Here is a 13,840-nt window from a genome sequence, read left to right as displayed (position 1 = left end):
TACCACATCTTGCCAGAACCAAGAAGAGTCTCTGCCATTTGGACCAGATGTCCCCCAGCCAAGGAGAGAGGATACAGTCCATGAGGTAACCTCTGGTTTTTCCTTCAGGAGCATGGAGAAGACACGAAGAAGTGGAGTGGAAAACCCACCTCTTCCTTAGCCCCCCAGGTACATTAACTGAAAGGAGGAACAACTGCAAGAAGCTCATCTAGAGTCAATGCTGCTTTTGTCTCTCTTAGACAAGGCTCAAGGTGGTAAAAGAATGGTGATATTACTGACCCTCTTGAGGGGACCTCAAGGTCGTATTTACAGGAGGAAAGCAATTAGTAGAATGACCAGGATTTAGAGGGGCCCTGCCTTTAGTCAGGTAGGGGAAGGGGACAATTGGATCTGTTGGACTATGTGGATCCAGTGGTTTGGCATGTCTGACCCGCAAAGATTTATGGCTTTGGTTCACACCGGTGCTCAGTGTACCCTGACGTCATCAAAGTATGTGGGAGTGGAATCCATTCCTATTTTTGAGGTGACAGGGGGATCCCAACAGCTGACTGTATTGGATGCTGAAATGAGCTTGACTGGGAAGAAGTGACAGAAACACCCCATCATGACTGGTTCAGAGGCCCCATGCATCCTCAGCATAGACTATCTCAAGACTCAAAATGACATTGCTGGGCTTTTAGTATAGCTGCTCCAGAGACAGAGCAAATCAGACAACTGAATACCTTGCCTGGTCTCTCAGACAACCCTTCTGCTGTTACAACAGGTACCAATCACCACAGCAACAGTGCACCATTGGCAATATCACAGCGACTGAGGCTCTCCCATTCATAAGATGATTCCTGAATTGGAGAGTCAAGGGGTGGTCAGCAAGACTCATTCACCCTTTAACAGCCCTCTATGGCTTGTGCATAAGTCCAGTAGAGAATGGAGCCTGACAGTGGATTACCTTGGCTGGAATTAAATCCTGCCACCACTGAGTGCTGCTGTGCCAGCCATGCTGCATCTTCAGTATGAGCTGGAGTCCAAGGCAGTAAAGTGGCATGCGACCATTGACATTGCCAGTGATTTTTCTCTGTTTCTTTGGCAGCAGAGTGCAAGGCCCAGTTTGCTTTCTCCTGTAAGAGTGTGCAATATACTTGGAATTGACTGCCCCAGGGGTGGAAGCAGAGTTCCACTGTCTGCCATGGACTGATCCACACTGCACTGGAAAAGGGTAAGGCTCCAGAACATCTGCAGTGCATCAATGACACCATCATAGAGGGGAACACAGCTGGGAAGTCTTGGAAAAAGGAAAGAAGATTATCCAGTTTGTCCTGAAAGCTTGCCACTAAATGAAGTAAGGTTAAGGGACGTGCTCAAGAAATTCAGTTTCCAGGAGTAAAGTGGCAAGATAGACATTGCCAGATTTCAGTGGAAGTGATTAACAAAATAACATCTATGTCTCCACCAACCAACAAGAAAGAAACGTAGGCCTTCCTAGATGCTGTAGGCTTTTGGAGGATGCATATCCCAGAGTACAGTACAAATGTAAGCCCCCTCAATCTCATGACAGAAAAGAAAAGTTGTTTCCGGTGGGGCCCTGAACAAGCTTTTGAATTAAACAGGAGATTCCTATGGAGTAGCCCTTTGGTCAGTCAGGACAGTGCAGGATATAAAAAATGTGCTCTACACTGTGGCCGGAGGAAATGATCCTCCCTGGAGCCTCTGGCAGAGACCTGAGGAGACCCGAGGATGACTGTTGGGATTCTGGTGTTGGGGATACAAAGGGTCTGAGGCCAGCTGTACCCCAACTGAGGAAGAGATTCTTGCAGCCTACAAAAGGGTTCAAGCCACCTCAGAAGTGATTGGCACTGAAGCACAGCTGCTTCTGTTAACCCCACTACCAGTGCTGGGCTGGGTGTTCAAAGGGGAGGTTCCTTCTACACATCATGCCACTGATGCCATGTGGAGCAACTGGATCGTGCTGATCGCACAGGGAACATAGATGGGAAATCCTAATCTCACTGAGATTCTGGAAATCATAACAAGATGGCCTGAGGGTGAGAATTTTGGACTATCTTCTGAAGAAGAAGAGGAGCAGGTGACACGTGCTGAGGAGGCCCCACCACATAACCAACTACCAGAGAATGAAAAGCGATAACGCCCTCTTCACCAAGGGTTCCTGCCCAATTGTAGAAACAAACCAGAAATGGAAAGCTGCTCTAAGGACCCCCACACAGAAAGCTGCAGCAGCTACCACAGGACAAGGCAGATCAAGTCAAATTGCAGAGGTTAAAGCCGTCCAGCTGGCTTTGAATATTGGTGAATGAGAGAAGTGGCCAAGACTCTACACTGACTTTTGGATGGTAGCTAATGCTCTGTGGGGATGGCTGGATCGGTCGAGAAAGGCCAAATGACAGCGCAGAGGGAAACCCATCTGGGCTGCTGAGATCTGGCAAGACATTGCTGCCCGGGTAGAGAAGCTGACTGTGAAGGTCTGTCGCATCGATGTACGTGTACCCAAAAGTCAGGCTAATGAAGTAACAACATGCAGGTGAATTTTGCTGCCAATATTAAAGTATCTCTGGTAGATCTGGACTGGTAGCACAAAGAATTACTTCTACGTTGTTAGGCCCTCAATGCCTCCAGTCATCAGGCAGGAGATGGGACATACCGATGGGCCTGTGACCAGTCCTGTGGACTTAAACATGGACAGTGTCTCTCATGGATGACTGTGAGATGTGTGCTGCAATCAAGCAAACCAAGTGGATGAAGCCTCTTATGGTATGGTAGACAGTAGTCAAAATAGGTACAGGGAAGCATGGCAAATTGACTACATCACCCTTCCCCAAACCTGCCAAGGCAAGTGCTATGTGCTGACCATGGTTGGAGCAACCACTGGATGGCTGGAGACGTACCCTGTGCCTCATACCCCTGCCCAGAACACCATCTTGGGCCTGCAAAAGCAAGTCCCGTGGAGACATGGCACCCCGGAAAGAATTGAGTCTGACAATGGGACTTGTTTCAAGAACAAACTTCTAAAACCCTGGGCTAGGGAACATGGTATTGAGGGAGTGTACCAAATTCCTTATAATGAACCAGCTGCTGGGAAAGCTGGATGGTACAATGGACTATTAAAAACCACCTTGAAGGCATTGGGCAGGGGGACCTTCAAAAACTGGGAGCTGCATTTAGCAAAGGCCACCTGGTCACCAACAGCCAAAGCTCCACCAATCAAGCTGGTCCTGCCCAGTCAGAACCCTTGCACATTGTAGAAGGAGATAAAGTCCCTGTGGTACACATAAGAGGTGTGTTAGGACAGATAGTTTGGATTAATCCTACCTCAGGCAAAGGAAAATCCATCCATGGGATTGTTATTGCCTGTTTATACTTGGTGGGTAATGCAGAAAGATGGGGAAACCAGTTGTGTACCTCAACACACCTAATTTTAAACAAGCACTGTGTGTAATGTTTCATTCTGTACGTGTATATAAAGAAGGGTACTAATTTGGATATGATATAAATTGTGTAGAATAAGGGTTGAAAAATGTCTTAGGTTACAATGCAAGGTGCCACCAAAGTATGTATTCTACCACCGCCTCCATCAGCTTCTGATGAACTCTAAGTGGTGGGTCCTTTGTAACAGCTGCATACCCCACCTGTGAGTTGGGTGTAGTGTTCTCTTTGTTACACCCAGCCCCTAAGGGTGGTCGTCTCTGCTAATGTGCCGTCAACGACTCACCAAGACATCCTGTGTTTCATAGGATTACATCATTCCATTGTAAAATTCCCTGCCCTGGAGGAGGTACTGAACATTCCTGCCTGGATTTGAGGGTGGTGTATGATCTCAAGGTCTGAGGACTTGGGGGAGCCACCACTGGACCTCCAGGGAAGGACCAGACCTTTCCACAGGACCACTGCTTTGACAAGTTCCAATCCATCATTTCAATGGGACTGCAACCACCATTTAATCAGACTGCCACCACCACCCTGACCAAGAGGGTGCCAAAACTCTTGGTCAGTTTAAGCCAGTGTTTCTGTACTATTGCCTTTATTGTAACTTTCCTATTAAATTGTAGCTCCATGTGGAAATCACTTGCAAGGTATTTGTGTGGGGTTAATTCTTCCCTCTGGTTGACCTTCAAACCAGCCCAATTTACAACAAGAAAACAGGACAAAGTACAATGTTCTGATGCAGCCAAAAAAACAAGTTTTGATTTAAATAAATTCAACTCTGTGCTGAGTACTTAAAATGTTTTGAATTTAGTAAAATATTGAGTGCCTAGGGAACGTCATTAATTTTGGAGTCTGGAAGATCTTACAAATATTAAATATCTTTGCAGGAACACTTAGTCAGTCTGGATGAGCCAGCCTCGGAAGCTGGACAAGAAGCTCTGCTTAGACAAGAGCAAGCAAAAATCATTCGTTTTGAAAGGCAAGCGGAAGAGTTCCTCAATGCAGTCTTTTACAGAAAAGGTTGGTTTTAATGGGGGAGGAGGATGCGGGAAATGGTCTCTCTTGTGACCTTTTTGCATGCAATGTAGGTATCAAAGATCTGATGTTCAAGTGGAATGTTCAGTATTTTTCAGTTATCTTCTTTATATATATTTATCAAGGATAAAAATTGACTCTGAAGTAATGTAGCAACATAACAGTGTGGGCTTGGGACATTGAAAGAGAGTATTGATGCCTAGGGAGCATAAAACTGTTTAACCCTAAACCAAATCTCTCCATGAGATCACTGGTGTTTTCACTTTTGGAGAGATGACTCAGTTCTTACCCTGCAGGATTGTCCCCCATAACCAGTGTTTAGGTGGGTGGGCTGTTTGGAAGAAAGGTCAAGTGGCAGTGGTGGTTGTAGGTGGATAATGTGTTTTCTTTTTTTTTTTTTTTTTAATTATTTTATTTTGATGGGATATGTACTAATGCAGTTTTTCTTAAAGGTCATCAGTCTTTTCACTATTGGTAATGATTACCCACCCTATTCCCAACAATCTAGAATATAAAATATTATTGGAATAGTGCTAAGCGGAATATATGAAGAATTCAAAATGTGGTCAGCAAAAGAATTGCTGTAGAATATGCCAAGAACACGCTCAGTGCTAGAAAATCACCTAAATATTTTCTGGAGAGTTGTTGCTTAAACTGCTCTTAAGGAAGGCACAGAGCTCATTTCACTGTTTTCTACAAATCTGAGAAACATTAATCCAGAGGTTGCTTCCAAATGCATCCTGAATGAAAGTACATTGTACTTATCAGTCTAACCCATGTGTGAGAAAATCTGCCAAATCAGTAATTCCAACCTATCTGCTGGGGGACAATGCAAGGCTTCAGTTTAACAAATTAGAAATTGCTGTAGCCAGTCTTCAGCCCCTTCTTCCAGTGACCAAAATATTTAAAGGTGTTTTAAGTAGATAACAGTATCTTAGCCTTTCTTTTATGACTCAAATGAATAAATACAAGCTATACATTATGATGCTTCTATACTTTTTGCAATACATGCAGGATGGTGGGAAGGATAGTTATTGCATTACTACTGATAGTTCAGATAATGCCTTTATTCCAAGGCTTCCTTTTTAAGTTTTCTTTTTTTCATGTAAGCTTAATGTTTCCTTTTGCTTTTGAGTTTATCCCATTTATCTTCAAATCCAGAAGGAATTTAAGAAAACTAAAGTCTAGAGAAAACACAGGTTTTTTCTATGTTGCTTTTTCTGGTGACAAAAAAAAAAGCTTTTCCATCATTTCCAAATTGTTTATTTAAGACCTCATTCGTTTACCACTAAACTTAAATCTTTATGTATGACATGTGTCTTTTAGGAAAGTATGCTTTTTTAAATTCACTGAGGAGCCAGCAGCAGATAGTGCGGTTTGTTAATGAAGGGTATAATACTCTGTCTGTGGCTGGATATCCAGAATAAAGATAATGAAACATGTCAGATGTCTAAAAATCTTTGAGAATTTTTTAAAAATATACTGTTGTTTTTCTTCCTTGGACAAAGCTGTGCTTGGTGCAAGAGTAACAGCCAAGGGATAGAAGCCTGGCAGGAAGTCAGTTCTGAATCCTTAATGCATGATTTTCAAGCTTGCCTGTATTTAGATTGCTTGAAATCTAACTCATGCTACTGCCATAAGATCCCAAGGCACTGTCATACCAAAGAGGACACAAAGAATGGCAGAACTCTAACGTTCCTACATTGCTCAGAGATGCTGAGCTCTCTTGGCTTCCTGCCAGCAATTAGTTTTTTTTCTTCTTTCCATCCTCACTGCCAGTAACATTTGAGATGGGTATTTTGTAGCCTGGGTGGATCAGAGAAAATGCAGCTGCTCTCTGAACACTGGCCACACATTAATGTACTGAACATGAATAGGGAATTAACAAGATCAGCAAACTTTTTGAACAGGTTTACTGTCCGTTAATCTTAGTCCTTTCTCTGAAGTTTGTGTCCCTGGCACTCTGACCCAATAATGCTTCCTTCAAATACTCGTATTTTTCCAGTCAAAGCAGAGTGGTAGTACTTAGTTGTCTGTTACCTTTAGTTTGTGGCAGGACAGGGCCTTCTTCTGGTTTAATGAAATCATGCCTTTATTTGCTTGATACTGCCCTTTTAAGATTTTGATATAAAAATACACAAAACTATTAAGACTTTAAAACTCAGAGGTACTGCTTCAGACTATGTCTAGCTGATAATTTTTTGCTGTATTTTCTCTTCTCAGAGAATTTCTATGTTTTAGTTAATTTTAGTTTTATTTTCCTAAAAAAACCTGGACAGGTGGAGTCAAGATAGATATGTGGTTGATTTCAAGTGATGCTGGATGGGCACCAGCACATATTTTCCACTCTTGAACAGCTTTAATCCTCAGCATACGGGCTTTATATTAAGCAAGAAGCCTTTATGTGCTAGGTACCTACCCTTCTGCTTGGAAACAGAGTTTTGTGACCCAAATTAGTGCATTTATCTTGAACCACACTAGAAAGTTGTCATTCTGGGCTGATTCTATGAAATTGCAGATTACAAGGATGCATGGCTGTAGGCATATGTAATATTTTATTTCTGAATGTGTAAATATGTTCAGATGTAAGCATTTTTGAAATGAACCTATGAACATGGTGCACAGTAAAGGCCTGATTCTTCGTTCAGAAAACACAAGTGAAGTAAAGCTCTGCATTCCTGCCAGCCCCACTTGTATATGCTGCAAGCACACATCAAACAGTTGGTATCTGTCTGGTCATGCCGTCAAATTGTGTCCCTCTGGGCCTCCTTAGAGCCTTTCTATGTCCTTCAGGAGGTTATAGTGAAGAGATTAGAAAAGTAGACGAAATGCCACCACAGCAGAACAGAACCTTTACGCTTTTCCAGGCTGGTGTCCTTGTGGACCATTTGGGAAGCAAGTGAGATTATAAATGTACCAAAATTTAGGTTTGGCTCATTTTTTGGTGGCTTCTTAAAACTGTAGTATTTGATACATAAGAAAAACAGGATGTTTTAAAGAAAATGGTTACATATTTACATAAACATCCTGGAAATTTATAGGATTTATGGAAATTTACTGTAAGAATGTACCTGGTGACTGTGTAAGATCTTAGGTATAGAAAGCTGTGCTTAACAGAAAGGAATTCGGGCCTGATAAGTATTTCAAGCTCAATATGGTGTTTCATCAAGAAACAGGCTCCTACTGCTGCTCTTTGATTTGTAGGTAGCTCTGCTCAAACCTTCATGTCAGTCATCCTTTACACATACCATAAAGCGGGTTTGTTGGATTGATGTACTTTTGACAAAAATGGTGGCAAAAGGCAAATCTAATGCTGGAAGGTCCCACAGAAGATTTTCCTAATGCTTCTAATAGCTCAATCTCAATAGATTACCTTTCAACGTGGGCAGTTTTTTTAAAAGAGGTAGTAAACACTTCTCTGTTGTTCCCTCTTGAGAGCTGCTTTTAAAGATTTATTTGGTCTCCTACTGTACAGTTGTTTTCTGAATGTTTCTTCGGTAATAGAAAATCAAACCTTTTGAGCCATTTCTGGAATAGTGGTGTGGTTTTCTGTGCTTTGGGGGTTTTTGGGAGTATTGTGGGTGGTTGGTGTTTGTTGTTGCTGTTTTGGTTTTTTGGGATTGTTTCTTTGTTTAAAAACCACAAAACTGATTTGGCCAGAGAATGCAGTGTTTCAAGTGAAATGGCAGGACTTAGCTTTTTTGATTTAGGAGTTACAGATTTACTTTTACATCACAAATTACTACTGGTCTAAAATAGTGAGTTTTGTCAATAAATTTTTGTGCTGTCCACATGCCCAGATACCTTTTTATTTATACACTATTTCATAGAAATAAATTGCAATGCCTACTTGTTCTTTTTTACATCCATTAATAATAGATTTAGCAGCTCCTCTAGAAATAGAATTACGTGTCATGTGACACATCTTGAGGTTTTGTGTATATGCAAGTTCTTTGGGTGATTTCTGATCCTGCATTGATTGCAATGTTAGAAATATCAAAAGCAATACATAGAATAAGATGGAAGACACTTGAACATTTGATCTTCATGTGAATTATTTTAATTTATCAGAACTACAGGGATTTATTTCTCAGTAAACTTATGGGGCACTGCTGCAAATTTATTTTCAATTTTACCTTTCTGTAGCTGCAGGTAAGTTATGCAACTCTTCCCCTGTGTAACCTGTTCAATATTTTTGGATGAGCTCCATTACTTCGCACTTTAGCTCTCCTTTCCATTTCCACACCTCTTAAAGGTCTGGAAGAATATATCTATATTTTAAAACAAAATATGAGATTGTATATATCTTTTACCAAAGTGATATTTTGGGAAGGCTGTACCAGTATTAGCAATGGTTCTTATGCAGGTATTCTAAGGCTAAAGTACATTTTCTACAGAAACTATTTTATCTTTGGGTTTTTTTTTTCCCCTGGATTTGTTTTGGTAAATAAACAATGACTTAATATAAAAGCTGTTTTACTTAAAGTGCTTCCTTAAAAGAAATCTCTAATATTTGCAGACAGTCCTAGGGTCTCTGACCCAAATATTCCCCTAGTGGCCCGTGAGATCATGCAGCGAATGATCCGACAGTTTGCTGCTGAATATACCTCAAAAAATAGCTCTACTCAGGACTCCAGCCAGCCCAATAGCACAAAGAACCAAAGCCTGCTGAAAGCATCTCTGGTCGCCTCCTCTCCCACGGCTGCAACTGCTCAGAACCCTGTGCTCAGCAAACTGCTCATGGCTGACCAAGACTCACCTCTGGACCTTACTGTCAGAAAGTCTCAGTCAGAACCTAGTGAACAAGGTAGGACTCTTACCAGTGTCTTGCATCCTGTGGCAGTCCATTAATGGCATTCTTATTGCAGAACCAATTAGAAGGTTGCACTTTTGCATAAAATGTAAAGTGGAAAAGCAGTAGATGTTTTTATAATTAACTAATGACTAGTTCACTGTGGCTGGGAGAGAAAAGACTTTTTGAAAGAATGTAGACCCATAGGCATGAGAGATTCTTCTGAAGAAGGGCAAAGGGGATGGACATGCTCTAGACTCCAAAGATGAATGTGCTGTTCCTGCTGGGAGCTGCAAGAAGCAGTCTGCCAAAATAGACTGTACACTTACTGATAAGAGAAGTTCACATGGTCATGAAAATCATAATGTTGTCTCTTCTCTGAAGGTTTAGGGCACAATTTGACTGAAAGGCTGATTTATTTCCTTTCTGGTTGTGGTGTGAGAATAGTATATTTAAAAAGTCTGTGAGAAATTGCTTTGTGAAGGCTATGAAAATTATACCCATGAACTGCACTAAACTTCCAGGTTTGTGTGTTTGGAAGAAATGTCTCTTTTCTACCTTAAAAATAGACTTGTTCTGCAGAGCACAGATTGAATAAATCCTAACAGTGTTTCAGAGCTTATTTTAATTCAAAAACCTTGCTTTCCATCAAAAATGCATTTTTTTTAAAGAAGCAAATTCTGTGAGCGATATAGTATATGAACTTTTCTTTTCTGAAACTGTTGAATCCTAAGTGTATCGTACTGATTAAAATTAGACCCTTTATCCTTCTTCAGAAAAATGTTAGTGCTTGAAGTCATTCTGTCACAGTAGGCTGTCCATCTGCAAATGGAAAAGTTGCCTGAAAAATAAAGCCTTTTTCTAGTTATGACAGAAAAGTAGGTATCCCTTTATTCTCTTTATTCTTTTAAATTTGGTTTATGAAGCTTTTTGTCAGCAAGTTAATTTTATATGTCCAGTAATATGCAGCTTGGACATCTGGGCACATACTGCACTTACAGCACTTACTGAAAGCTGTTGTTGCACTTCAGTTAAACAAACTGCAGTGAGAGGTTGAAGTCTCTCTTGAAATGTGGACCTGTACAGTTAGCTGATAGACATTTGTTTCTAGCTGTCTTTATTATAAATGCATTCTGTGAGTGTGTTTTGCATGTATGTTTATAAATGTTAAACTGTTCTCATCGTTAAACTTTTTGCTGAAAGAAAGAGGGAGAGAATCAGTTTTGCTTTTGGTTTGTTCCTTTTTAATTAGAGGATGGTCTGATGAAGAAAAAAGCATGAACATGAACTGTTCTTTAGCTTCCATGTGATGGAAAAAGCTGTAAGATAATGTATGGTGTTTGTAACGCTCATTATGAGAGTAGAACATGTGCATATTGAATTATACAGTAATCTGTTTGCTGATGTAAATTTTTCCCCCAATTTACATTTAATGTAATTGGAAAGAGATTTTGCCAAACTTGTTAATGAGAGATTTCAGAGGCTGTCATGAAAGATTGCTAGTGGTGCTTTGTGCTATAGTTTGTTCTAGGGCGTTGAAGGAAACCCAGCTAGTTGTACACTTCTCCCTGGGGTGTGAGGTTGGCCCTGCTTCTCCTCAGGGGCTTCTAGGGCATACTGACTCTTCTGAGGGAGGAAGCGTGGATGCAAGTGCCTCCAGCAGCTGCCTGTGCTGTCCAGCCTCTTGAAAAGAATGAAGGACTTGATCCAGTCTGTGTCTCTTGTGCCTGCGTAAATGTTGTTCAAAAAGAAAATTTAATTTTCTGCTTGCTTAAGTTTGGGTTATGGTGTGTTCCCAAATGCAGTGGGTGGAACAGCTTTTCGTAAGTTAATTCTAGTTCACTGTTTATCATGTTTTTTCTCCATATGTCAAATGAGAACTTTAAGCAATCTGAGAGCTGCCTTACATTGTTCTTGTGTTGGGTGGTATTCACTTGATTAGATGGAATGAGTGAGGAGCTCTCATATGTCTCAAGTTCACCTTGCCAACGGGTTTCATTTATCTCTGCGTCATAAATTCCTCGTTTCAGAGTTTCCGGGAACTTCAGATGTCTGGACTGCTTCAATGACAATGTTGCCCTTATTAAAATGACCAGAATTTCAAGCTGCTTCAGCGCAGCAGGAGCAAAGCTTTCCTGGTGAAACATGCTCCCTTTTCTGGTGCCTCTAAATGCAGAGTTTACATAAAGATTTGCAGGAGAGCATGGGAGAGCTTGAGGATGTGCCATTAGTGAGAGAGGAGGAAGCAGTCTAACAGGAAAACCAATTCGGCATATGGAACGGAACAAAACGACACAATAGAGGAGAAAGGCAGCAGCTTTTCCAGTAGGGACCCATTGGAGGTATGAAAAAAGAAGATGAAGCTGGCTGCCATGTGAGAAGAAATCTCACATCTATGTGTGTGTTAATTTAATTTCCAATATTAAATTCTCAGTGAATTTTCCTACAAGAGATTTAGATAAAAAAAGAAAAAAATCCTAGTACTGTCTTGCAGCCTCCCTTTAAGGAGGGGAATATCTCAGATTGACAAATCTTGAAGATTGTCTCAGTTCTGGACCACTGAAAGGTAGTTATGTGATAGGCTCTGTTGTATCCAGAACTGTCACTTGTAGGTAATGTTTTATGCATGCCTCCTGTAACAGATGCACTTTTAATTTTGTTATTTTTTATTGTGATTTCTGAAGACTATATTGAAGTCACATGTAAACCATATTGCAAAAAAATTCCAAGCCTTATTTTGTTTAAAAATACAATAAACCAAAAAATGTGTGCTAAAAATTACTTCAGCTCAGAAGACTTGCTTTGTCTTTTCAGCTGAAGACAAGATCAGCATGGCTGATCCTGCTTCTTCAAACACTGAAGTGATTCTTTTGTCTCTACAGACGGTGTGCTTGATTTATCCACTAAGAAGAGTCCTTGTGCTGGCAGCACCTCTCTGAGTCACTCTCCAGGGTGCTCTAGTACTTCAGGAAATGGGTAAGAGAAAGCAACTTATTATAACCTTTTAAAACAGTTTTTTACTAAAAATGTGTCCTTAGCTCCTGATAATTTTAAGTTTCTTTTGGTGTTAACCCTTTGGAGTAATGTGTTTTCAACTTGTACCTTTGGCAAATACCTTCGCCCCACCTGCCAAATAAGAGTTGTTGCCAACTGAGACAGGTTTAACTTGCAGTTAAAGACTCTAATATCTGTTATTTTTTCCAATTTGGTGCTTATCCAGAGATCCTTCCACTACCTGTTTCTTGGGGTTAGTGATAGGTGATTTCCGTGAACATGCAAGTTCAAATAAGTGCATGAAGAGTCTTAGAGGCTTTGCAGTATATTTAGACTTCATTTCACTTAGGGCAAAGTTAGCTAACAGGAAAGTTTATTTTAGAGGTAACAATGATTTGGGTGATAAACCATGCTGAATTAGATTTAAATCACTGCATGATTTTTGTTAATATTTCCTAGCATAAACGACAACTTAGAAGAGGACATGGGGCAGGAAATCTGGTAGTTCAGAAAACTTTAAATGCAACTTTGGATTCGTGATTGTTCTGTAGTGCTGAACAATTTTTTTTTAAAAATAATCACAAAGTATGTGGTGTACTACTCTTGCCTAATCAGTTCAAGGTGTGAAATACTGTTAAATAAAAAAACAATCTTTAGGTTTCATATTTCTAATGGTCACCATTTGCATACATTTAGAAACCCTTTACTCTTGGTCAGGGTGGTACTGGAGAGGCTGACTGGGACGAAGAGGGGGTTTGGGTGCTGATTATCTTGAAGCTACTGTGAACAAATATTTTTTACTGAAGTACAGAAATAGTATATGGTTTAAAGTGCTATTTAATTGCTGGATTTAGCTTTATGATAGCCTTTGAAAACTTGAAAATCTCAACTAGCAACCCTCTTCCACCACCATTCCCATGTACTGCTAACAGCTGATTGAATTTTTGCATTTCTCTTCAGAAAAATATACTGTCTCAGATTTCTCCTTTCAAGATTACTTTTCCATTTAATATTTCTATTAATAAAATACTTCAATCCCTCTTTAAAATTTAGTCTTAATACTTTTTACAATTCTTTAGCATAAACCTTCCCCAGCAGTACTTCTCCTCTAATTCTGAACAGGTTATTTCCATCTTTATTTTCCTAGGAAGGCAGCAGAAGCCACTGAGGCTCTGTACTGTTTGTTCCCTTGTTTGTGAATCAAGTGAGGGCCAAAGTCCAACACACAGGGATGGCAGGGCCAGCATCTGGCACTGTCCTGCTCAGTCCTGTGGGTCCAGAGAGGATGTGGCATACTGGCACCTGTGGTTACTTGTCCAGGTGTATGGCATACGAGGCTGGCTGCAGTTAGTTCAGCATCACTAAGTTGGGTGTAACCCTCTATTAATTGCCTGTATGACCTTTATTGAGGTGTAGAATCACTGGTGCACCCTGTGATGCTGATACATGCTGTAGAAGGGGTGGAGAATGCACAGGGTTCTCTGGAACTGCAAACTTTGATCTGTTTCTCTGGATTTTGTTCTGAATCCTTGTTGACTTTTGTTGTGCACATCCTATGACTTGTTGCATCTTGGAGAGAAGTGA

General features: G+C 40.6%; 1 protein-coding gene across 7 annotated transcripts in view; it reads left to right on the top strand.

Moving 5' to 3' along the window:
• Positions 1 to 13,840, top strand: part of LCOR (ligand dependent nuclear receptor corepressor) — an 87,634-nt gene that overhangs the window by 39,532 nt on the left and 34,262 nt on the right. For all 7 annotated transcript variants that reach the window (XM_030951706.1, XM_030951703.1, XM_030951701.1 and 4 more), the window contains 3 exons: positions 4,323 to 4,455; positions 8,990 to 9,277; positions 12,145 to 12,238. In XM_030951706.1, coding sequence (XP_030807566.1) covers positions 9,040 to 9,277; positions 12,145 to 12,238 — 332 coding nt within the window. In that variant the 5' untranslated portion in view covers positions 4,323 to 4,455; positions 8,990 to 9,039. The remainder of the gene's footprint in view (positions 1 to 4,322; positions 4,456 to 8,989; positions 9,278 to 12,144; positions 12,239 to 13,840) is intronic.

The sequence above is a fragment of the Camarhynchus parvulus genome, chromosome 6 (assembly GCF_901933205.1).
Source record: "Camarhynchus parvulus chromosome 6, STF_HiC, whole genome shotgun sequence".
NCBI lineage: Eukaryota > Metazoa > Chordata > Aves > Passeriformes > Thraupidae > Camarhynchus > Camarhynchus parvulus.
The sequence above is the reverse complement of the archived record's forward strand: the minus strand, read 5'-3'. Positions and strand labels throughout refer to the sequence as shown.